This window comes from Globicephala melas, chromosome 10, assembly GCF_963455315.2.
Source record: "Globicephala melas chromosome 10, mGloMel1.2, whole genome shotgun sequence".
In the NCBI taxonomy this organism is placed as follows: Eukaryota; Metazoa; Chordata; class Mammalia; order Artiodactyla; family Delphinidae; genus Globicephala; species Globicephala melas.
Window position 1 is genome coordinate 75,926,234 of NC_083323.1, and position 26,874 is coordinate 75,953,107.

General features: G+C 37.7%; 1 protein-coding gene across 8 annotated transcripts in view; it reads right to left on the reverse strand.

The window, feature by feature from the left end:
* FGD4 (FYVE, RhoGEF and PH domain containing 4) overlaps positions 1 to 26,874 on the reverse strand; it is a 197,019-nt gene that overhangs the window by 16,161 nt on the left and 153,984 nt on the right. For all 8 annotated transcript variants that reach the window (XM_060306019.2, XM_060306013.2, XM_060306017.2 and 5 more), the window contains 6 exons: positions 19,677 to 19,766; positions 17,554 to 17,699; positions 16,940 to 17,096; positions 8,017 to 8,155; positions 5,752 to 5,810; positions 5,292 to 5,438 (listed from right to left, as the gene is read on the reverse strand). In XM_060306019.2, the coding sequence (XP_060162002.1) occupies positions 5,292 to 5,438; positions 5,752 to 5,810; positions 8,017 to 8,155; positions 16,940 to 17,096; positions 17,554 to 17,699; positions 19,677 to 19,766 (738 nt within the window). The remainder of the gene's footprint in view (positions 1 to 5,291; positions 5,439 to 5,751; positions 5,811 to 8,016; positions 8,156 to 16,939; positions 17,097 to 17,553; positions 17,700 to 19,676; positions 19,767 to 26,874) is intronic.

Consider the following 26,874-nt stretch of genomic DNA (forward strand, 5'->3'; position numbering starts at 1 on the left):
TGTTTAATGTTGTTTAAAAAAGTGGGCAAATTTTTTGCAGTATGCGGACCTCTCACTGTTGTGCCCTCTCCCGTTGCAGAGCACAGGCTCCGGATGCGCAGGCTCAGCGGCCATGGCTCACAGGCCTAGCTGCTCCGTGGCATGTGGGATCTTCCCAGACCGGGGCATGAACCAATGTCCCCTGCATCGGCAGGCGGACTCTCAACCACTGCACCACCAGGGAAGCCCCTGCCCCACATCTTGCTTAAGAATTCTTCATGTACGAATTAACAGAAAAGTCATTTATTTTAGCAAAAAGTCTTTATTTAAAATGAAGAAACTTATTTTGAAACTGAATCAAATTAGTGCCTCATTTCTAGTCAACCATGAACAGCTCCTGGTCTTCCCTGGTGGTGCAGTGGTTACGCATCCGCCTGCCAATGCAGGGGACACAGGTTCAAGCCCTGGTCCAGGAAGATCCCACATGCCGCAGAGCAACTGGGCACGTGCGCCACAACTACTGAGCCTGAGCTCTAGAGCCTCTCTAGTTTAGCCCGCATGGCTAGAGCCCACGCTCGCAACAAGAGAAGCTACCGCAGTGAGAAGCCCGTACACCACAACGAAGAGCAGCCCCTGCTCAACGCAACTAGAGAAAGCCCGTGCGCAGCAACAAAGGTCCAACGCAGCCCAAAATAAATAAATAAAAAATAAATAAATTTATAACAAAACAAAACGATGAACAGCTCCTGCTAATCAGTACCAAGCAATGATTTGGGGAAGGCAGTTAATTAACTTTTAAATATGTTAAAACATGCAAAAGGATGAAACTCTAAATATGGGGGTTAATTTGTAGGCAGATTCCTAAAGAAGGTCCATATTTATCTTTCTACTTCATATTTATTGTTTCTAACACTGTTTCTAGGCTTAAATATATTTTTGTAAGACGAAAGCAACTGGGAACTTAAAACACTTATGTAACCTCTCATGTCTCAGGATAATTATCTGTAAAAGTCACAGGTTGTTGAGAGGATTAAATGAGGAATAATGTCCTGTTTTGTCAGGTCCTCTTTTTAGCTCCAACCATGAAAGAAATGTTGATGGATATTTAAAACATTTCAACATGTTTATGTGACAATGTCCACTGTACTCATTCTGAAAGCAAATTTTTTACAGTTTGTTCCTCATACATTATTTTGCAACTTCCTATAACCAACATCATAAATTTCATTTCCACACTGGATAATGTAGAAATAAAAGGGCACTAAATACATTTTTTTTTTTTTTGCGGTATGCGGGCCTCTCACTGTTGTGGCCTCTCCCGTTGCAGAGCACAGGCTCCGGATGCGCAGGCTCAGCAGCCATGGCTCACGGGCCTAACCGCTCCGTGGCACGTGGGATCTTCCTGGACCGGGGCACGAACCCACATCCCCTGCATAGGCAGGCGGACTCTCAACCACTGTGCCACCAGGGAAGCCCAATACATTTTTATCATACATATCTGAGCACCACATTTCACATTTACATTTCTAGAAGGGAACATAATGCTTCATCATTAATTGTCCACTGTATTCTAAGTATGGCAATCACAGCCTCATTGTAGTACACAGAATTTAAAGATCTGAAAATACCCTTAAAGGTTCTCATCATCATCCCAGCTTGATTAAGGCAACAGCTTGCTAACTGTTCATGTTAGTATTTCTTTCTCTCTTCTATAAGGCCTTCTCAGGAGGGGATTTGGTCTGAATGGTACTGCAGGAGTTGTAAAGCGCCACCAAAATGGACAGGACTAGCCAATAAATACCCTTTTTCTTCTACTTAGAGGTGAAGGTGATAATGCTTACAAAGAAGATGCCATATACGTAAAGGAATTAAGTAGCTAGTCCTGTTCCCTCGGTGAACCTGGCTCCTGTGGCAAAAGCCACCATCACCTTCTCTGGGTTTTGCTGGTGCTAAAACAGGGAGTTATAACAACTGTAGCACCAAGTAGACTGACTTTCCCTTTTAGTGAAAGAAACTCCTTTTATTCCATGCCCGCTGCTCAGAAGTAGTTATTGACAAAGCAGTCTCTGGCTGGCAAGCTCTAGAAGTGCTAGGCTGTGCCGAAACCTAGAAGAAAGTCTCAACTTTATTAAAAATGTAGGGAGGTTCCTGTTTCTTGATCTCTAGGGTTCCTCGACTAGTTATTTTAAGTCTCTTTAAAATATATTATTTGATTGAAATAATTCAATTTCATGTCTCACAAGTGACAGTTCATTAAAGTTTGTTTTAGAAGGTAAAAATACATTGTTGGAGAAAATTTCCAGTGCCCGGCCTGTATTCAAAGTTTAAATAAGTCAAGAGAAAAAAATATATATAACTGTCAAAAGGTATAAGGAAATAAGGACTAGAACTCCAAAGAGGCAAGAATAAAACCTCCTATCACTCTATGGGATAATTCAGTGATTTTTTTTTTTTAACTTTCAGATGTCAGGTGTGGTTATTTACTTACTCAACAGAGTACCCTACATAACATAAAAAGCATGATGTGGAGGCAAGTAAATATACAAACACATGATGATCATTTGAAAGCTGAAATCAAATTCTAAATATAACTTGGTTTTTCAGATTTACACGTGTAATATCCCCAGAATAGGAAATAGAAAACTATTTTCCTTCTAGAGAGAAAGGAGAAAAAGTAAAAGGTACTTCTGAAGTTTCTACATATAAGAAAAAAAAGATGCTCCATGGGAATAAATGTGTGCTGGGGAGAGGAGAGATTCTGTGACAAGTACAGTACTAGAGGGGAAGGACTGAAGGAATGAACACTACAAGAACTGCTTCTAAGATGGTCTTCAAAAGATGAATAAGGCTTTCCTAAAGTTTCTGCTGTATGACTCCATTCTCCTGGAAGGCAATGACACGATATGTTTGATAGCTTATAATAACTGGAACAAGATGGGTACTTTTCTCTAAGTCACTACTGTTGTAGTCCCCCAAGGCTCTTTGCCATCCGTCCTCCAAATAGCTGTTTAATTTGGCTCTGAATTAAGGTATTCAATCCAAAACTATTTCCAGAATAATTCTCAAATGTGAAAATTAAACCAAGGCCATTGGTTAGACACAGAGCTGAAAGTTTAACTACAGAAACTGTGACACTGATGTTGAAGAGGGGAAAGGAAAATTACCTAAGCACCTACAGGTAAAGACAAAGGGAAGACACTGACTCCCAGGCATTTTGCCCAGAACAGTATATTAAGCATGTCTTTTTAATCTGGATTTTTGATGCTTTGACATCTTGGGGCCTTGCTGACATTGGAGGACTGCCCCCTCTCACGACTACTCAATTCTTTGAAGACAGTGAGTGACTCACCTGCAAGCATGACTTCCATATGGAAACCAACAGATCCAGAACTCACACCCCAAGCACCTCCTCTATTGAGCGCTTACACTCCGAACCAGTATTCCCCTTCCGTAAGAACCCTAAGGCTAGGTACCAGTCAACAGTCCCTGTGTGCTAGAGCCTGATGAAATTATTTAAACTAGCAAACTCTAAGCTGGTTTTCTCTGCCTTGCCTATTCCTTCTCGCAGAAACCACAGTACAGGCTCTTGCCCACATTTGCTGCTAGCTTTCTCTGCCTTCTGACCAACTCTGGTGCTTTTTCATGTAGCTCCTTCCATGGTGTGGCATGCCCCCTCCTTTTGGAATCTGCGAGTATAACTATCTTTTCAATGGCAATCATCTCCTGATGTGTTGGCCTCACCATATTTGAATAACAAAACCTACATTTCAAAATAAACAGCCCTCTGGACCCTAACATGACATCACATGTCCCTGATTTACATTTAGGTCTCTGTAAAGCTTCTGAAAGGTGAAGTTCTTCTTTTGAGCTCCAATGAAGATTTTTTTATAGTTAATTTGTAAAATATCTATAAATTTTTAAAGTTATTGAGATATAATTCATATACCCTTTTAAAATGTATAATTCATGGTTTTTATGTAGTTGTAAATTGTGCAGCCATCACGACTATCTAATTTTAGAACATTTCCTGACTCTAAATGGAAATCCTGTAACCATTTCCTCCTCCCCACCAGCCCTAGGCTACCACTACTTACTTCTTGCCTCTATGCATTTGCCTATTCTAGACATTTCATATAAATGGAATCATATCACACAGTGTGGTTTTTTGTGAATGGCTTCTTTCACTTTACACAATGTTTTCAAAGTTCATCCACGTAGCATGTATCAGTATTTTATTCCTTTTTACTGCCGTATAATATTCCAGTGCATGGTTATACCACATTTTGTTTATCCATTCATCAATTGATGGACATTTAGTTTGTTTCCACTTTTTGGCTATAATGAATACTTTTGCTATGAACATTCATGTATAAATTTTGTGTGGACATGTTTTCAATTTTCTTGAGTTATACAAACTTGAAGTAGAAACGCTTTCAAGAGAGATACTGAATATCCTTCTGCATGACAATTAGTTCCTGTAAACCTTCCTTTCAAAGGAAGCTGTAACCAGACAACAGAAACCTCTAAGCCCCCAACAACTCATACTAAGGCTAGTGAGATGACTGCCTTGCAGCAGAAAAGTCAGATGTGAATAACATCCTGAGAATGTGTCATGTGCCAGTTACCGGGCAGCCTCTTTACCAATGTGTCTGTTTCTTTGCCTATAATAACAATCATAGTAATAGCTAACATTTACTGAGCTATTACTCAATGTTAGCTCATTGTTAGCTATTATGATTATTATCATATCATTAGATATAGAAAGGAACTGGAATTAACAGAGACTAAAATATAATGGCCTGGATGCCCCAGGGAGAGCTCCTATATTTTCAATAAGTTCTAGACTAACTGTCATTTCCCAGAAGTTAAGGAAGGGATGGAGATTGATTGCAGTGAAAAGGAACTATGTAGCAAACTCATGTACTTTTACATAGATATTTGAGGCACGAGTTTTACAACTTTGTCTATATATTTCTTCAACTAGAAGAATTAAAAATAGTGGTCTCCACATATACACTGATGGCTACTATCATCATGGAAATGTTAAATCATCTTCACTACGAGTTACTGAAGTAAATTATACACGGTAAGTACACAGAAAAATTATAGAAAAATACTTGTCCTTGAAAGAACAAGTTTCAGTTACTAAGGACATTCCCTGATGTGGAATCCTGACAGTACTGACTAAACCAGATATAATTGTTAGATATAATTGTTCTGGTGAGAGCAAGCAAGCATCCTACTTTTCCAAGATGCATATAACAATGTTTATGGGTTATTCTTATGTGACTTGCTCATACTATAAAACTCACTAAGAAAAGGTAGCGTTCTTGTGCCGATGTGTTCCGAGCAGCTAGTTTGAGGATCTGTCCTTCTTTTATTAGTTCATTTGAAGGATTTACAATGTCTTCTTCTTCTCCCAACATTTCATAAATCTCTAAGAGTTTCTTTAGGTTCTCCTAGGAAATTAAAACAAAACACAGCAAGATCATATAAAAGGAGGTTTCACCTTAGTTCCTTTAATCAATGACCTTAGCTAAAATATACATAATTCAGAAGGGATTGGAACTAAGCATAAATTTTGGTATAAAGTATGTCAGTTATGACCAAATTAAAACCTGGGAGAAGAGGGATAACACTAAACATTTTATAAACAATGTTTTTTGTTCACTTGTATCAACTCATTTGGGTCCAAACCTGTAGATAATATCAGACTATATTATTGGCAATTATCTAACTAGAATATTCCCATTTCCTCTGGAAACCACTTACCATTTTTCTTATTGCACTATTAGAATGACTTGCTGCTGTAGATATAATTTCAAGTGATTCTAAATGGAAAAAAAGAAAAGTAAATACATTTTGTCCTTACTATGTTACTAGATAGCTGAATAATATACAGTACAATAAGAAGAAATCTGAGGCCGAAGATACACGATAAAAGCAGGGGGCAATTTGCATTTATAAGCTGGATACTTTCAAAAGTTCATTTGTAAGCAGATTATTTAGAACTTGAAGGGTATCTCCTCATTAAAAGTCATATACAGTGAGTAGGCTCTCAGGTACCTTTAATCGATAAGGGACCTTCAAAATAACAAACACCCTGACACTAGCTTGGTACAAGGAACTTTGTCAGGGGCTTTCATATATATTAGGTCAATTCATTCTTATGCAACCTTGAATGGAAAGTATATTAGCTTCATTTGGCAGATGAAAGAAGTGGAGAGTGATGTGACTTGGCTAAGGTCACAAATTATGATACTGAAGGGCTACATTAGAACCAAAGTCTTCTGACTCAAATTTCTACAACATTTCAGCAGTAGTAAGTATTTCACTAGTTTTATGAGCAAATTAACCACCAAGCACAATCATTTTTCCCTGCGAAAACACACTCACATTTCTAGTCTAGGTGAAAGGGAATTTTCTGATGCCAATGTTGATGGAGGGTTTTGTTGCTAGGGCAGGTGGTAGCGAGAGATGGGAATGGGAACTCTGATATGGGCAAGGTAGGAGCTTCGGGACTACTGGTGAAGAGATGTGGAAGCTAAGGCTTCCTGCTGGATTAACCTGAGGGAATGTTCTCAATCCTACAACACGTCCTGCTCTCTTCCTTTCTTTCCTATCTTATGAATACTGGTTGGGTTAATTCTGTTACCACAACAACCTCATTATTCTGAACCAACTTTTCTGTCTTCTTCGTTCTACTGCTGAACAAAATGCACTTGTGTTGCTTTCCCCTCTACTTTTAGGTCTCTAAAAGTACTTCTGTGATTTCCTTACAATTTTAGTGTAAGTAGTAATGGGAAACCAAAAAGAGTAATAGAATACCCTATTACGTTGCTGACTCTCTGATTTTTGACATAGCTACCTTAGCAGGAGTCAAAGTCTTTTGAGTATAGAAGAAGCAGAATTGTTATTTACATTTTAGAGAACTATCCTGATTTTGACAATTCTTTGCATTCCACATAGGATCCAAGGTAAAGGGAGACAAATTAAGATGGGCTGGGGCCACCACCCAAGAGACTAGTTTGAGTAGTAGCAATGGTGATCCAATCTCCAATCCTACCACTACTAAAACCAAGCACTCAGGCCAGGTGAGTGGAAAGTGGAGATGAAGTGGAAAGTGGAAGAAGACAAGTTAGGATAATTCTAAACTTTAGAGGAAGAAAGGGGAGATGAGAAGTTCCTGTGGTCACCAACTCACTTGGATGGTGGGAGAAACATCACAGATAGCCTATGTTCAGAAAAAGACCCAGTCTCTAAGACCAAACATTGTGTTTTGTGTTCATCTCTCAACAAGGTTCACTTATAACAGCAGACAAAAAATTATTAGAGAAAGTAGCAATGCTTTAAGATTGTACACCAGTATTGTTTGTACATGTTGATTACTAATCTAAGTTAAATCTTCTCTTCACAGTTAACTGATTTTTTTTTAAAGTATACAAGAAAACAAAATTCTTATTGAAACTCTTAAGCCCTAAAAAGTCTTCCATTATGATCTAATGTAGCACAGGAGTAGAGCAGGAATAAAGTTTTCCCAGGGAAGATGTTAACTGACACTAAACAGCACCATTGCCTCTTCTGTCTTAGAGTAGAGAAAGGTAGAGAGATATCACTTTGCTTAGGCTATTTTTACATAGTAAATATCATCTTAGTTTTCTTGGTATGTATCAACCTACCTAATTAATCAGCAGCACTAGTAATTCTGAATGGTTGTATTCTTCCTGTGAGAAGGTAATTGTGTATTGCTATTCCAGATGTCTCTAAGACTACAGTTTTATATTTCAGAGTTAATGATTAACGTGAAACCAGCATGAGAAATGTGATTTGCATTGCTCCAAGCCTATGATTTGGGCTCAAAAGTGTTTGCCTAATTGAGGTACTGATGACAATTTCCAGTGAGGTTATTTTCTGGCACCAATATTTTACTAAAGTGGCTATGAGACCTATCTCACTTTGAAATCACAAGCCTACTTGGCCACTAAATTATCCCAAAATGGAAAGGAGGGGTGGGGCCGGGGTGGGGGGAGTATTTACTTTTAGCATCATTCCAGTCCGGAGAACCAGGGGGCAATTTCCTTAGGTAGTCCTTAAGGAGCATCTCATACCGGGGAATCCGCTGAACAGGTTCTAGCATGTGATGCTGCAAAGTCAAGCTCCCACAGATCTTCTGTTTCTGTAATGAGAAAGGTTTTTAAAAAAAGATTTAAAAATTAGGTTAGCCAGTCTAAAAAAGTTCAACGTAACATAGAATTTTCATTAAGGGCAGCATTTCACTACGAAGTGTGGTCTGTGCATCACCTGCATTAGATATACCTGGGATGCTATTAAAAATGGAAATTCTGAACCCCATCGCAATCTATGAAACCACAATTTTGAGGCATATGCATAAAAACGCCTCCAATTCTTCCATTAAAGTTTGAGGACCACCAATCTAATGTTAAGAACAGAAAGAAAAATCAAGCAGAATTTAAGCAAGAAATTTCCAGATTGATGGCATCCACTTCGATTAGTCACTACAAGGGTTTGTCAGGTCACATTATTAAATCATACTCCAGAGATTTTCAAAAGAAGCATCTATTTAATGAGGTTCACTAAGTAACACTGCATTAAATGACTCTGGACTCAGCAGAAACTATTTCATAATAAGGCTACCATAAATGTCATTTCCTTTTAACTTAAAAGACTCCACATGTAGAAAAGTGACAAGATGAGAAAATTTTAATTTTTCATTAGGTCATGACATTCTTTTCCATTAGAAACCAAACTCTAAACAGATCTCCTTTGCTTAGGGCAAAACTGAGTCTATAGAACATGCTTTCAGTAAGCTGTCAACATGGAAGGAGAGAAAAAAAGATTACTTGAAAAATAAGGTGTGTTCCTGTTCATATTAAACAAAGAAGAAACCCTCTTACTATATTTATTGATGACCATGATCAGGGCACTCCAGGGTAAAAAATATTGTATTAAGACATGATGTTTGCATTCAAAGCAAACAAGAAACTAAAAGCTTCATAGAGAATGGAATATTTACACATAAACTCAGGTGAGGTCAGGCTTTGGGCAGGGAAATGAGGAATACCAGGGGGTAAGTGCAGGAAGAGGGACCTTGGAGAACAGGCCCAAGACAGTGGGGCATGAAGCATGTTTAGTGAAAGGGGGCAGTTGAGTTCTGCTCGGAAATAAGATATTTATAGGGAAATAGGGGATAAGGAAGAAAATGTAATCTGGGGCAATAATGTCAAGCTGGGTTTAGATTTACTTCATCTAATGCAGGTTTTCATGCAGGGGAGTGATATCATTAGATATGACGGCTATTAAGATTAACCTACAGCAATGTGGCTTTAGGCAGATGTCGGGAAACTAGTTTGGAAGTTATTGTAGACCAGGAGAAAAGTAAAAAGAGCCTGAAATTAGCATGGAAGCTGAGGGTTAATGGCTTTCCTTAATAAAGTGTAAGATATTAATATTATAAGTTTAGTTATTGCATTTGATTTTCTCCAGCAAGCCTATGGTATATATACACACACATGCATATATATGTGTGTGTGTGTGTGTATATATATATATATATCTCCAGGAAAATATTACTGATCCCCAAATTTTTACATGAAGAAACTGGCTCAGAAAAGTTAGGGGAGTTTTCTAAGGTCAAGTGGCTCTAAGTGGCAGACTAGAATCCTAAACTAGATTAGTTGATTCTCAATCTACCATTCCTTTCACAACTCCATCCTTTCTTCATAACATGGAGAAGACAGACGTTGCTGAGATAGTTTTAAAATTTTATGAAACAACGATAATGACCACCATTGTGTAGTGAGCACTTACTATGCAAAAAGCTCCATGCTAAGTCCCTTGAAAATATTATCTAACAGGCAAATGAACACATACAGAGAATGAGGAAAAGTGACAAATCAAAGATAAAGCCAAGTGGTCAAATTCTGGTGAATAAAAGAATATTGGTGCTATGTGATAAATCCAATCACATAACCACAAGCTACTCTATGCAAGGCACAAAAGGTCAAGTGGAAAAATGATTGTAAGCTAAAGACAGGAATGGAAGATGTTGACTTTGTATTGACAACAAGATGTTCATACAGAATTGTGTAGCCAGCACTCAGCATTTTGTAACTGGAGTTCAGGGGTAGAGGAATACACTAGAAATAATGACCCTATAAGCATCTGTATGACATGATGGTTAAAGGCTTGGGAAACTATGACAATATTGAGAGTGTGGAGAGAAAGAAGACTATGAAGGGCAAAAACCTTGTATTCTGCCCACATTTCAATATTAACAAAAGGGGTTAGTGAAAGAACCAAAGAAGGAGCCAGTGTTCAGAAGGGTAGATGAGTGCTTAATCATGAGAGAAAAGAGACGTTCAGTAAAAGGAGTGAAGGGGAAGAGCAGGACTTTTGGCTATGGCTGAGTGAGGAGACTGGCAAAATCCTCCCTTTAAAAAGCTACTTCATAATGAGAACCTACTATAGCACTGGGAACTGTACTCAATGCTCTTTGGTGACCTAAACGGGAAGGAAATCCAAAAAAGAGGGGATATATTTATACCTATAGCTGATTCACTTTGCTGCACAGTAGAAACTAACACAATGGTATAAAGCAACTATATTCCAATAAAAATTAAAAAAAAATAAAAAGCACCTTTAAAGCTGGATAAAATTGATTTTAACAACAACAGCAATCATTTCAGCACTTTGGAAATTGACCAAAGGCACAAAACTATCTGAAAAGTATTTCTTTTAAAAACTGCTGAACTTTGGGTAAGAACAGCAAGAAGCTGTGGTATTCTGGCCTGGGGCTGCCCCTCTTCCTCTCCCAGCTCAGTCAATGTGAAGATTCTGCAAGGGTGGGGCAGGCTGTGAGGACTGGCAGTTTCTCTGCTGAAGTTGAAGAGGGCTCATCTGATTTACAGCGGTGAACCATATGCCCAGCAACACTGTCAGTGGAAGTGATGGTCTCTGAGGTGGGCAAGTGGGGAAGACCAATGACTTTAATAGCCTGAAGCTGTGTTGTGGTCAGACAATCATTTCCTTGGCTGAGGCTGTGTGAATAACCAGCAGAGACAGAAGAGAGCCCAAGCCAGCAACCTCCTGGCCACTCTGAGGTTGTGGAGATGCAGACAGAAGATACAGATAGGAGATGGGAAAGGGCCACAAGGACTTTGGAAATGGCCCGATCTTTAAATAAGTGCGTGCCCCTCCACACACAATTATAGGGCCATCAGCAGAGGAGAGAAGCTAACTGGATCTAGGTAGTTAAGCACCTGTGTTTAACAACTGTTTGATCTTTAACCTACACAGATAGAGGGGCAACCCCTATAAAGCCAAGATCACATACAAACACAAGAACATTCAACAAAAAACTGAATAGAGACATTAGTGGCTGCATACCAGAGGAGAGATAAAGTTCATAGATTTAGTCTAAGCAAGTTAATAAACAAACAAAAAAAACAAAAGTAACCGCAGCCACTCTCAGTAGGGAAAATACAAATCTAGAGTTCCCACAAAATAGGTTATCTAAAATGTCCAGGGCTTCCCTGGTGGTGCAGTGGTTAAGAATCTGCCTGCCAATGCAGGGGACACGGGTTTGAGCCCCGGTCCGGGAAGATCCCACATGCCGTGGAGCAACTAAGCCCACGTAACACAACTACTGAAGCCCGCGTGCCTAGAGCCCGTGCTCTGCAACAAGAGAAGGCAGCACAATGAGAAGCCCACGCACCTCAACGAAGAGTAGCTCCCGCTCACCACAACTAGAGAAAGCCCATGCGCAGCAGCAGACTCAACGCAGCCAAAAATTAAAAAATAAATAAACAAACAAATAAATAATAATGTCCAACATTCAGCAAAAACAAAAAGAGATATTCAAATAAACAGTGAAGTATTAACCTACACTGAAGAAAAAAGGCAGTCAAATAAAATTGTCTCTGAGTGAACTTAGATATTGGATATAGCAAAGATTTCAACATAGCTATTATATGTATGTTCAAAGAAATAAAGGTAATCATATTTGAAGAACATGAAAAGTATAACAACAATACATGCATACATAGCAATTTTCAAGGAGGAATCAGACAGTATAAAAAAGAACCAAATGAAAATTCTGGAGTTGAAAAGTACAATAACTGAAATGAAAAATTCACCCCAGAGACTCAACAGAAGAAATAAGATGGCAGAAGAATCAATGAACTTGAAGGAATATTAATTGAAATTATACAGTGTAAAGAACAAAGAGAAAAAAGGAAGAAAATTGAACAGGTCTCAGAAACTCGCATAATGGGACTTCCTTGGTGGAGCAGTGGTTAAGAATCCGCCTGCCAATGCAGGGGACACGGGTTCAAGCCCTGGTCCGGGAAGACCCCACATGCCGTGGAGCAACTAAGCCCGTGTGCCACAACTACTGAGCCCACACATTGAAGCCAGCTACTGAAGCCTGCGTGCCTAGAGTCCATGCTCCGCAACAAGAGAAGCCACCACAATGAGAAGCCGGCACACCTCAACGAAGAGTAGCCCCTGCTCGCCACAACTGGAGAAAGCCTGTGCACAGCAACGAAGACCCAGCGCAGCCAAAAATTAATTAATTAATTAATTAATTAAAAAAAGAAACGTGGGTAATGAAAATATGAAATTCAAAGAAACAATGGCTGAAAACTTCTCAGACTGATTTAAAAAAATCTACACAACCAAGAAGCTCAAGCTACTCCAAGCAGAATAAATACAAAAAAGATCCACATCATTTTCAAACTGCTAAAAGCCAAAAACAAAGAGAAAACTTTGAAAGCAGCAAGAGAAAAGTGATTCATTACATATAGGAGACTGTCAATACAATTAAGGGCTAACTTCTCATCTGACACAAGGGAGGACAGAAAACAGTGAAATGACATTCAAATTGTTGAAAGAAAAAAGCTATCAGCCAAGAATTCTGTGTCTAGCAATGCTATCATTCAATAGTGAAGAAAAAAATATTTTCCAAATAAACAAAGCCCAAGAAAATTCATTGCTATTCACTCTGCCTCACAAGAAACACATCATTTTCATGCTGAAAGGAACTTATTCCAGAAATGGTAAATATATGGGTTAAAAACATATTTGTAGGGCTTCCCTGGTGGTGCAGTGGTTGAGAGTCCGCCTGCCGATGCAGGGGACACGGGTTCATGCCCCGGTCTGGGAAGATCCCACATGCTGCGGAGCGGCTGGGCCCGTGAGCCATGGCCGCTGAGCCTGCGCGTCCGGGGGAGGCCACAACAGTGAGAGGCCCGCGCATAGCAAACCCCCCCCCCAAAAAAATATTTGTAGACATTTTTCTTTTTTCAAATTGAAGAATAGTTGATTTACAATGTTGTGTTAGTTTCTGGTGTACAGCAAAGTGATTCAGTTACACATATATATTCTCTGTCCATATTCTTTTCTATTGTGGTTTATCACAGGATATTGAATATATTTCCTGGTGCTATACAGTAGGACCTTGTTGCTTATCTATTTTACATATACTAGTTTGTATCTGCTAATCCCAAACTCCTAATTTATCCCTCCCACACCCCTCTTTCCTCTTTGGTAACCATAAGCTTGTTTTCTATGTCTTTGAGTCTGTTTCTGTTTCATAAATAAGTTCATTTGAGTCATATTTTAGATTCCACATATAAGTGATGTCATATGGTATTTGTCTTTCTCTTTCTGACTTACTTCACTTAGTATGATAATCTCTAGGTCCATCCATGTTGCTACAAATGACATTATTTCATTCACTTTTATGGCTGAGTAGTATTCCACTGTGTATATATACTACATCCTCTTTATCCATTCAACTGTCGATGGAGATTTAAGTTGCTTCCGTGTCTTGGCTATTGTAAATAGTGCTGCTATGAACATTGGGGTGCATGTATCTTTTCGAATTAGAGTTTTCTCTGGATATATGTCCAGGAGTGGGATTGCTGGATCATATGGTTACTCTAAGTTTTTAAAGGAACCTCCATACTATTCTCCATAGTGGCTGCACCAATTTACATTCCCACCAACAGTGTTGGAGGGTTCCCTTTTTTCCACATCCTCTCCAGCATTTATTTGTAGACTTTTAAATGATGGCCATTCTGACTGGTGTGAGATGATACCTCACTGTAATTTTGACGTGCATTTCTCTAATAATTAGTGATGTTGATCATCTTTTTATGTGCCTTTTGGCCATCTGTATGTCTTCTTTGGAGAAATGTCTATTTAGGTCATCTGCCCATTTCTTGACTGGGTTGTTTGCTTTTTTGTTATGAGTTGTATGAGCCATTTGTATATTTTGGAAATTAAGCCCTTGTTGGTTGTACCACTTGCAAATATTTTCTCCTAGTCCATAGGCTGTCTCTTCATTTTGCTTACAGTTTCCTTTGCTGTGCAAAAGCTTATAAGTTTGACTAGGTTCCATTTGTTTATTTTTGCTTTTATTTTTATTGCCTCAGGAGACTGACCTAGGAAAACACTGGTACGATTTCTGTCAGACAATGTTTTGCTAAATTCTCTTCTAGGAGTTTTATGGTGTCATGTCTTATATTTAAGTCTTTAAGCCATTTTGAATTTATTTTTGTGTATGGTGGGAGGGTATGTTCTAACTTCATTGATTTACATGCAGCTGTTCAGGTTTCCCAACACCAATTGCTGAAGAGACTGTTTTTTCTCCATTGTATATTTTTGTCTCCTTTGTCGAAGATTAACTGACCATAGGTGTGTGGGTTTATTTCTGGGCTCTCTATTCTGTTCCACTGATCCACGTGTCTGTTTTTATACCAATATCACAGTGTTTTGATTATTGTGGCTTTATAGTACTGTCTGAAGTCTCGGAGGGTTATGCCCCCAGCTTTGTTCTTTTTCCTCAGGATTGCTTTGGCAATTCTGGGTCTTTTATGGTTCCATATGAATTTTAGGATTATTTGTGTTAGCTCTGTAAAAAATGTCATGGGTATTTTGATAGGGATTGTATTAAACCTGTAGATTACTTCCGGTAGTATGGCTGTTTTAACAATATTAATTCTTCCAATCCAAGAGCATGGGATAGTTTTCCATTTCTTTGAATCATCTTCAATTTCCTTTATCAATGTTTTATAATTCTCAGAATATAAGTCTTTTACCTCCTTTGTCAGGTTTTATTCCTAAGTATTTTTTTTTTTGGCTGCAATTTTAAAAGGAATTATTTTTTTACTTTCCCTTCTTGATATTTCATTGTTAGTGTAAAGAAATGCAACAGATTTATGTATGTTAATCTTGTATCCTGTTATGTTGCTGAATTCATTTATCAGTTTCTAGTAGTTTCTGTGTGGAGTCTTTAAGGGTTTTCTATATACAGCATCATGTCATCTGCATATAATGACAATTGTACCACTTCTCTTCCAATTTGGATACCTTTTATTTCTTTTTTCTTGTCTGATTGCTGTGGCTAGGACTTCCAAATACTATGTTGAATAGAAGTGGTGAGAATGGGCATCATTGTCTTGCTCCAGATTTTAGTGGGAAGGCTTTCAAGCTATTCACCATTGAGTGTTATGCTGGCTGTGGGTATTTCATAAATAGTTTTTATTATGTTGAGATATGTTCCTTCAATACCCATTTTGGTAAGAGTTTTTATCATGAATAGATGTTGCATTTTATCAAATGCTTTTTCTGCATCTATTGAGATGATCATGTGGTTTTTGTCTTTTCTTTTGTTGATGTTGTCAGCATCACATTGATCTGCGTATAGATATTTTTTAATATTCTCTTAACTTCTTTAAAAGACATAAAATTGTACAAAACAGTAATCATATCACTATATTAATGAGTTTAAAAAACATATAAAAATATTTATGTAACACAGGGGCTTCCCTGGTAGCGTAGTGGTTGGGAGTCTGCCTGCTAATGCAGGGGACACTGGTTCGAGCCCTGGTGCAGGAAGATCCCACATGCCACGGAGCAGCTAGGCCCGTGAGCCACAACTACTCAGCCTGCGCATCTGGAGCCTGTGCTCCGCAACAAGAGAGGCCACAATAGTGAGAGGCCCGTGCACCACGATGAAGAGTGGCCCCCGCTTGCCACAACTAGAGAAAGCCCTCGCACAGAAATGAAGACCCAACACAGCAAAAATAAATTAATAAACTCCTACCCCCAACATCTTAAAAAAAAAAAAAGAATCCCCACCCAAATAACCTTATGTGATCTAAAGAATTCCTTTTCAATATTTAAACTTCAGCAAAGAAGAAATGATTAAAAGTTTTGACTAGAGAATCAAACAGAAATTACTATGATACTATTAAAATGTATTATCCAGGTTTGATGAAATTTTAAAAGTCAGGACACATATATAAAATGACCAAAAAAACACCCCAAAATGAAATAAAACAGAATACAGTTGATCCTTGAACATGGGTTTGAACTGCACAGGTCAACTTATATGCACATTTTTTTTTTTCAGTAAACGCGTACTACAGTACTAATCCATGGTTGGTTGAATCCATGAGGCATAACCACAGATATGGAGGGCTGACAGTAAAGTTATACTGGGATTTTCAAACACACAGGGGATCAGCACCCATAACCCTTACGTTGTTCAAGGATCAACTGTAATTATGTTTCTAAAATGTCAGGGTTTATAGCAATCATTCTTTATATTCATTTATAGTCATTCCAACATCTCAACCTCTGAAAGCAAGCAAGAGAGACACAGAGCTGAATGGGAACTTACTTTGTAAATTAACGTGGACCCTGATAAAGCCAGACTTTCCTTGCTTCAAAAGCAAATGGAGAATTCACTGTTCAGTATATTGCACGTGCTCAATAAATATTTTAACTTTGCAGAGATGATTTCTGCATAATTCAGACCAGAATGGAATTTGGCCAGGTGTCTCAAATCTCTCAATCTAAATTTTAGATCTAGAAGACCTTATGATTTGTACAGAAAAAGTAATTATAGCCTTGAACAAAAGAGTCCTATTACCTGAATTTCTTCAATTATTGATTTGAACTGGGGAATACGCTCTGTCATGTTTTTAACCAATTCCATTGCGTTATCAAATCCCTTCACATATTCTCCATACATCTTAAGGAATGGGGCCAATTTCTGAAGGATGTCACCAATTCTAGGGGTAGTTTCCCTGTATAAAACATAGAAACAAGTTGTTAAGATTTCTTATAGAATGAGTGAATTAACAGGACTCCAAATGAAGTAATCACTTTCTACACGTACCCTGTGCTTTGTCAGATCCACTTTGCTGTGAGATTGAGAGAAAGCGAAAAAGCACCTTTTTACAAGGAGTTTAGGAATAACACAGTAAAGAGAGATGCTTTACTCTTGGAAATCTTGAAGCTCCAGATTACCCTTAATATCTTGTCTCCACTAATCAAACTATAGCTTGGAAAGGAGAGATGAAACCTTTTTCAACTAAAGACAAAAATGTACCACACGGTCTTTCAGTGATCTTTAACATAAAAACTTTGCGTAAATGTTTGTTTACAGCTCTGTGTAGCATTATTATTTCAAGTTAACAGCTGAATAACACAGGTTCTAGTATGACTGCCTTAGATATATTATTTGCTATCTACGCCTCTTACCATTCTTGCATTCTTTTCTCCAGCTCTGGCAATAGGAATTTACTATGGAAGGCATTTATTGATGAAATATTAGAAAAGATTTTATTCACCATCTCTGCTGGAAATGAGCCTCGATTTGCTTCTTCCAGTAGTTTGCAATAAAATACCTGAATAAGAGAATTAATGCAAACATTACTTCAAAGTTATTGGTTAACCATCTAGCACTGTGCTAAGGCACATAGTGGGCTCTTAGTAACTTTTTGTTGAATAAATGGAAAAGTTCGTGATTCAAGAAATCAATCATTTTTGAAATGTAGAAGTGAGTATATGCTTTAAGAAGAACCAGGAATTAGAATTAGGAAGCTTTGACTCTAACCTAGGCTATGCCTCTATCTGTGGGATGTTAATCTTTTCTGTTCCAGAGAATTTCCAGTTGAGGGTAACAGGATTTACCCTTCCTATCCATAGGTAGAGTTAAAAGATGGAAAACTATACAGATGCATAATAACTGTGGTATTTTCCACTCCTCTTTATATTTTGAGTGACTTCTATGGCACATATTACATATTGCCCTTTATTATAATTTGTTGGCATGTATCTCATTTTCCCTATTAAAACTGTACACTCCTTGGGGAGGTAGAACATTGTGATTTACTTCTCACAGTAGAAAAGGTGCTTAAAAAATACGTGGTCAATGCATGAACAAAAGAGTATTTCAGTTCTCACATGTTTTCCTGCTTTAGTAAATAATAATGCATGGTAACTTAAAACTCAGAAATGAGGATCAAAAGATCTTCTCTTGTACATAATAACAGGTATCTTAAAGACAGTAAAAAAAATTTTGCCGTCTTAGCTCTACTCTAGTAGGGCTACTATACCTCTTAATTGCCATTCTGTTAAATGTAGGCAGAAGGAGGTCTGTTCTTTCATAATGTCCAGATGGTTGTTTGTTTTCTAAATTCACCTCCATTGCATTTTCTTGAGAGGCAAAAAGAATACCAAATTATGTCCTTAGAGACTCCAATAGGATATTTTAGTAATTATGATTAAATTCTAGAAGGTCAGCAACAGTAGCTGACAAGATAATATGGATGGAAAAAAAAAGAAAGAAAAAAAAAAGTGCAACTTGGTAAGTGGAAAAAACACATTTCTACTATGGGAATACCTAAAAGTTTCAGGTCTGTAATCACCATGAGGAGAAACATTGTTTCAAAGGCACAAACCAACATGAATTGATTGACTTATGGCGAAATTCTTTGGAAAATGAGTATCTGAGTCACAAACACATTATCTCAGAGAACACAAGTCTTAATCCGGACCCTTAAGGCTCACCCTAACAGGCATGTAGTCTGCTCTAGGAACTGATAAAAAGGTGTGCCCAGGATGGCCTGCTCCCACGAAGTTCCATTTTTCCAACTGCAGTAGCGGGACATCTTCTTGCAACTAATTTACTCAAAGTTGGCAACTTTATCTTTTAATAAGAGGAGTCTGTATCAGCAGACAATCTACCAATTATCTTGATCTTTTATCACTGAAACAGGATTAAGAGGCCATCATGTTTAACAGTTATTCTTAATGATGCATTTTAAAACTTTCTTTGCAAATGTATATTTGAGATGATTCACAAGCATCTACCATGATGAAAGTACAAAATGTTTTTCACATATTCAACAAATATTTACACCTGGCACTGTTTTGAACGTTTTATGCAAGGCCGAACAAGCGAACTCTCAAAATTCCTTCTGGCCCTATGACTGCAGGAATTCAGATCATTTACAACAGCAAGTGAGACAAGAATCAGTGATGTATTCATGCCAGCATCAGAATCTCCTATTTACTAACACGGCCTTCAGGATCACAGTAAGTGGGCAAGAAACAGAGTAGTGTTTAGGATTGAAAGACACAGATAAATGCATTTTGTGACTCCTACAGAGAGTCCTTCAATCTGTTTTTTATGAATTATGAAAACTTTATACCTAATGAATTCACTGATAGAGCTGAAAATGTTAGAGATCTCCTTGAGGAAGTAGCTTTCACTTGCCAAAAATGGCTAGGTCCTTCTTGCAGTTTCTAAAACACTTAAATTACTAAGTTAAAATGATGTATAATGCCAAAAAATAAAATACTGAAAGGGAAAATATTACCTGATCTAAGAGGTCAAGTCGGCTGACGTAAGCTCTTTCTGTAAGCAAAAGTTCATTGGCTATTTTGTGAAGTTTTTGCTCATTAGTCTCCTGAAAACAGAACAGATATTCACATATCAGGAAATAAAGCTTGTACAGTATTTCTCAAGTAATAAATATTATCAAATGGTTTCATCAAGGACTTCCCTGGTGGCGCAGTGGTTAAGAATCCGACTGCCCGTGCAGGGGACACGGGTTCTAGCCCTGGTCCGGGAAGATCCCACATGCCGCAGAGCAACTAAGCCCGTGTGCCACAACTACTGAGCCTGCTCTCTAGAGCCCGCGAGCCACAACTACTGAAGCCTGTGCACCTAGAGCCTGTGCTCTGCAACAAGAGAAGCCACCACAATAAGAAGCCCGGGCACCGCAATGAAGAGTAGCCCTCACTCACAGCAACTAGAGAAAGCCCACTTGTAGCAATGAAGACCCAATGCAGCCAAAATCAAGCAAATAAATAAAACTTTTAAAAAACTGATTAAAAAAAATGGTTTCATCAAAAGTTTTCCTAAGCTTCTCAGGTACCCAATTCCTTTCAGTCATCAAGGAACATCCAACCAGAAATGAACAAAATTAGAAAACAGCTAGATTTAATCTATGATAACGTCTTTGATCTCTGTATCGATTAACACTATCTTCCACCTTTTCTTTGAAACTTCTTTTATCTTTTTTACTTCCCAGACACTATACTTTCCTCATTTTCCCCCTACCTCTCTCAGGCTACTCTTTGGACATGTTTTTATCACTCTCTCAAAGATCTTGTTTAATTATTAGCTCTATGCACAGAACTTTTTACCTTAAAAAAACTTTTTATTATGGAAAATTTCAATCATATATAGAAGTAAAGAAAATAGTAAAACAAACCCCCATGTGTCCATCACCAAGATCCAACATCAACTCATTGTTAATCTTTCACCTATTCTCGCACCCACCTCCCTCTATCTATATCACTTTTAATTAAATCTAGACTTTAATATTTCTTCAGTTTGTATTTACTTAACTCTTAAATATCTTTGTATAACCTTGCTAGTGCCATGAGGACAGGAACATTTTTTCGTTGTTAACTGCTCCATCTCTTGTATCTACTGCAGTGCTTCAATAAAACACTGGCACTCAATAAAATATCACTGAATGAATGAATGAGAAGCAGTCTCACATGACTAACTATTGCTGGACATTTATTACCACTCTGACATGTTGTCAATCTAAGACCAAACTCATCATTTCTGTAAAATCTCCATTCTACCACCACCCTCCAACCTTACCATCCTAGCAATGGTTCCATCCCTTTCCAGTTAGCTGACTTAAATTACTTTAAGCTTAGTTCCCTACCACAAAATCCAGTCAGCCACCAACTCCTATTCATGGCATTTTGTCTTTAGCATCCATCTTTTAAGCTCTCATGACTGCCACCCTGTTTTGCTCATACCTTATCTCAAGCCCAGGCCAATCAATAGTTAGTTGCCCAATTAACTGATTCCATTATTTTTTTTGGCTCTAACCCACCTTGAATACTATCTTATGAGGAATTTTTCTAAAACTCTGCTCTGGGGACTTCCCTGGTGGCACAGCAGTGGTTAAGAATCCACCTGCCAATGCAGGGGACACAGGGTCGATCCATGGTCCAGGAAGATCCCATGTGCTACGGAGCAACTAAGCCTGTGCACCACAACTACTGAGCCTGCGCTCTAGAGCCCCCAAGCCACAACTACTGAAGCAAGCATGCCTAGAGCCTGTGCTCCGTAAGGAAGAGTAGCCCCTGCTCGCCACAACTAGAGAAAGCCTGCGCACAGCAACGAAGACCCAACGCAGCCAAAAAATAAATAAACAAATAAAATTTAAAAACAAAACAGAACAAAAACTCTGCTCTGCTCTCCTAATGTTAGTTCCCATAGGAAAACCCAAAATTCTTCAATAGAACTCTTCTCACTGACAGGATAAAATCCAGACTCTGCGTACCATCCAGAGTTGTTTCTACCTAGTTACTTTACTGAAATACTTTTCTCATTCTAGGAGACTACGAAATATAATAAGAGTTTAGTAAAAACTTTAGTACCAAAGCAGACCAAAGTGTACTTTAAACCAGTGTCTGATTTGTGTAAATGCTACATTTTAAACTATGTATAAAATGCTATTAAGTTGTATAAATGCTTCATTGTGTTAAACACATATGACATCTATTTTATGCTTTATATGCAATATATGTTCTAACGTGGTAAGTTACCACGTTGCTTCTTACAGAACTGAGGTATTTTTATGTGAAGTCTTTAGGGTAAAGTAATATAATACGTTTAAATAATTTGTGGTCTCAGAAACACTGAAATAAGAACTATGTAGTAATCGGGACTTCCCTGGTGGTCCAGTGGTTAAGACTCCTCGATCTCATTGCAGAGGGCCCAGGTTTGATCCCTGGTTAGGGAACTAGATCCCGCATGCCACAATTAAGAGCCTACATGCTGCAACTAAAAGATCCCGCATGCAGTAACGAAGATCCTGTGTGCCACAACTAAGACCCGGCGCAGCCAAATAAATATTTTAAAAGAAACAACTATGTAGTAGTCAAATTCCATAATTAGTCAAAGTTTTGGTTTAACTTAAACTCAGAGTAAAGTACTAGCATTGTTGCTTGCCTACCTGGCATCCCTTCCCCGCTATCTCTTAATGGTATCCAGATTTGGTTAGTGCGTCTACCTACTATGTAGCCCTTTCTTTGGGGAAACTGACCTTATCCACAGATCAAAAGGGGAGCCCTCAATGGTGTCACACTCAGGAGTATACAGCGATAGGTTCAGGGGCCAATGAGACACAAGGGAATATGCACTGGCAGCTTTGGAAAAGGAGGCTCCCTACTCTTAGGAAGAACCATGAAAAAAGAGATCTCTCTTTGCTGCTCCACGTAAATGAGGGTACATGTAGTCTTGAGTGCTATAAGCAGCCATCCCATAACCACAGAGATGAAGCCAATAAACTTCCTTATTGTTTAAGCCAGGTCGAGTAATATTGGTGTTATTTGTAGCATCCTGATTAATATAAAAAACTTAAATACTAAGAAACATATGTAGTATATTCCATGAAACTGATAAACTTTCAAGAAATTTTTAGACAATCACTATTTATAGAGAAGTAAAATACTTAATGAACTAAAAATGTGAATTTCAAAGATGTAATTAAGTGTAATAAGTAAATACATAAGAATTACATCAACATTTCAGAAAAAGTGATATGCTGTTCTACACACTCACAGGAAATACTGACCTGCACCAACACTACAGCCATTTGTTTTGGTTTTTTAAGCCAGATTTACTGAGATGAAATTTACAATTAGTAAAAGTCACCCTTTTGGTGAATAGTTCTAGGAGTTTTGATGAATGGTTACAATCATGTCACCACCACCACAATCAAGATACAGAACATTTCTATCGAAACTTTTCTTAGGTCTCTGCAGTCAACCCCACTCCTCTTCCACCACCAGCTCCTAGTAATTGTTGATCTGGCTTGTTCCAGAGTGTCATGTAAATGAAATCACACAGCATGTGCCTTTTGAGTCTTGCTTTATCAAAATGCATTTGAGATCGATCCAAGTTGTTATTAGTAGTTCATTCTTTTCAAGCCCTTCATTTTATTCTAATAGTGGAGATATCTTTTTGACCCACTATACTCTTTTGTATATTCTAATTCTAGTTCTAGCTAATATCTTTAAAGAAAACAATCCAGCAGATTTTGTGCCATGATAAAATAATACATCTTTTGTAAGTCAGAGAATTCATTAAACAATAAGTCATAATGTCTATTATTGCTATGCAATGAAGTCACCCCAGAGGTCTTCCATATCCTACGAGATCTTAAATAGGAAGCTTCTAAGAAACAATCTTTTTGCTGACCGCAAATTATACTTTAGCTGAACGTGGCAAATTGTGGGTATCCTGGTCATATTTTGCAAAATCCAAGGGTATGCCAGCAGTTATTAGTAAAAGCTATATTTCTTCCACACAGATGGTCTTCTAACATTAGGTCCCTGACCTTGCCAAAGTCAACACAAAGTAAACTTGCTGACATATGGTTTAATCACTCACATATAAGGTTTGTGAAAAGTTACTAGGGATTTTGTGGTGGAAGTGAGGACATCACAGACTCATGGAGCCTTTCTTTAGGTTAATCACAACAATAATAGCATCACCATAATAAGAACAGCTAACAATTATTCACTCATTGCTTGTTATATGCCAGACTGTTAAAAGTATTTTACACAGATTGATTGGTCCTTACAAGTCTATAAAATGGGTGCCATTATTATTCCTATTTTATAGGTAGTATACACACACAACAAAACAAAATTCCAGAGCTTAAAAAAAGACATCCAAGGCTCAAAGAGGCCAGGAAACTTGCCCAAGTTCACACAGAACCCAAATGAATCAGATTTTATTCACATAAGAGAGTATGTGATTTTTGAGTAACTCTTCAGTAAATAGTTGGCTCTCATTCTAACCCTTCTTTGCAACAAAAACCAAGATTGTATTAAGTGCCTACAAGTGAACAGACTAACAAAATACCAACTATCCACTTAAAAATGGAATGTGCATTTTAATTTATATACTGATTATTTTTCCAACATAAATTTTATTTAAAGCAGACTTTTTAGCATTTAGTAATAATTATCAGGTATAAAAAATTCAGTCATATTTGATGTAACAATATGATGGCTTCCAAATTTTAAAAAATTAGTTTAGTTTCTGAAACTTACCTATAATGTACAGGGTCAACTACTCTATCAGACTTATGCTTAAATAATGCACAAAGTAGTTTTAAAGCTGCTGGTACATTGGGGCTGTAGCCTGATATTTTTTAAAATAGCACTTTACTAAGAAGTCATTTATTTTTGTGATTCTTTGGAAAACAATAATGGTTACACAATACTGATTTGATGAGTAATCCCATTGGATTCTTTTGCAGCTGAATACACAGGATTGACTTTTCAAAATAATTATAACTATGCTATTTAAAAAGTATCTTACTTTTGATATTCCTCTATAAAATAAAGGGATTGGTTTTCTGTCTTTTTTTACCTGCAAATATATACTCTATTGAAAGCTGATTCTCAGAGTATTGCCTCAAACAAAAATATACTAGAGTATACCTAAACTATCAGAACTGAGAAAGTAAGATACACTCCTCTTACACTAATAGACTATACAATTTATTTTCCCCTGCTCCTCTCTGCTTAATGCATTCCTAGGCTATTACTGTGTACCTTTATACCTCTGAGAATCTTTTCGTAGAGATCTGCTCCATTTTCACTTGGGTTAGGGTCAGCCTAGTTATTAGTCACTGTACCCACTGGCACATGAAGCATTGCAGTGTCAGTTCTGCCTCCTTCCTTGCAGATGTCACCAGCTCCTGCAGGTCTTTTCAGACCTTTTGGCATGACTCTTCCATATGGCGGGAGCCAGGACAAAGAGCAGCTCTCAGAGTTCATTAACTGTATAGGCAGAAAATGCTTGTGTGGAGCCAGCAATTCACTCTTCAGAATCTTAGTGCCATATGCCCTGCACATGTCTCAAAACCCCAAGCAGGGGAGTAGATATTTTGAAAAGAATTTCACAAATGCCAGTGAGTAACTGTTTCCTGAAAGATGCTTTAAGGGCAGAATCTTAAACTGTTTAAAAAGGAATCAGATATTGATACTATGCTTTATAACTCTTCAATACATGTTCTCATGTGATTTCATTTTAAGCAGGAAGTTTTTCCCCTAAAAACACTGAATCAAAACTACTAAAAGTTCTTATAGCCTTTTCCATATGTATATTTATAACATATTCCATATGTTATATTTAAAATAATATCTATATAAATTATCATGTTTTATAGGACCAGAATGGATGTTTCTTGCTCGTGCGGAATTTCTATCCAAATCTGTCATCAGTTAACTGTATTCTACCATGCAGAAGGAAGATGTGGTTTTGTATAGGTATGTGTCCCTGCATTCCCTAAAGTCCATTCTCTCATAGCAAGATGAGTCAACTTAGGAAATAAACACTTGATTTTGTACCACAATTCATGAGATGCATCAACATTTTGATATGTCATTTTTTAATGTATTTACAGACATCAAAATCTTCAGTGTGGTTCCAGGTGATAATTAAAAATTAGATCACAATGATATTTAAATGTCACATAATTAGTCTATCATCTCAAAACACAACTTAAAATCTTTAATTTTGTGTTAGACACCTTCATTACAGTATTCTTTCTCAGTATACTGAAGAGCAAGGTAATCAAGGGAAGTTATATCATAAGTGAGTGACAGGGGCAACTCCCACTATTTATTGGCACTATTCTACGTTCTTCACATGAATTATCTAATGTAACCCTCTTAATACTCCTGTGAAGCAGGTAGCGTTATCCCCTCATTTTATAGACGAGGAAGCTGTGTCCTAGTGAGGCTGGGTAACCTGCCCAAAGTCACACAGCTAGTAAGTGACTAAGCTAGGATTCAATGCAGGTCTGTGAAAACAAAGTTCGTACTCTGCTACCACCTTTTAACTAAGAGAACTCCCCCTGGATCTGGGGAACAAGAAAATGAAAAGCTAAGGGAACAAAACACAGATTTTGTGTTCTATTAAGATCATGCAATAATGCCATAAGTAAGGTCACGTGGTCTCAGGGAAGAGTTGTAATCAGGAAGAAATTTATCACCAGGTTCACATTACAAGAAAAAGAGAACGCCCACTATGACATGCAGGCATTATTCCTATCCCTGCTGCATAATATAGTGTCACAAGCATAAACAGTCTGGTACTTTAACATGATCCTTCAGGAAGCTTTGGGAGCAAAATCCAAGCCTAATTGTGACCAGCACCAATATTTTTCAAATCTATGTCCTCTATACTGTTTACCCAATTCGAAAGAGGAGAAGAGGCAAGTGAGAGCTTTTAATCTGAAGGTTTAAATTACATCCTTTTAAGAGAGGGTGGGGAGGAGGGAGAAAGAGCCTGCACTGGGACAGTTTGGTTACTTGCACAAGATCAGACAGGAAGTGACAGCAAAGAGAGAAGAACTTTGCTCTTCTTACACCCAATTTAGTATATATTAGACTAAACTGTCCTTTGGGTTTAGCAGAAATTAAAGATCAGACACCAAGAAAATGTAATATATACTCACAATC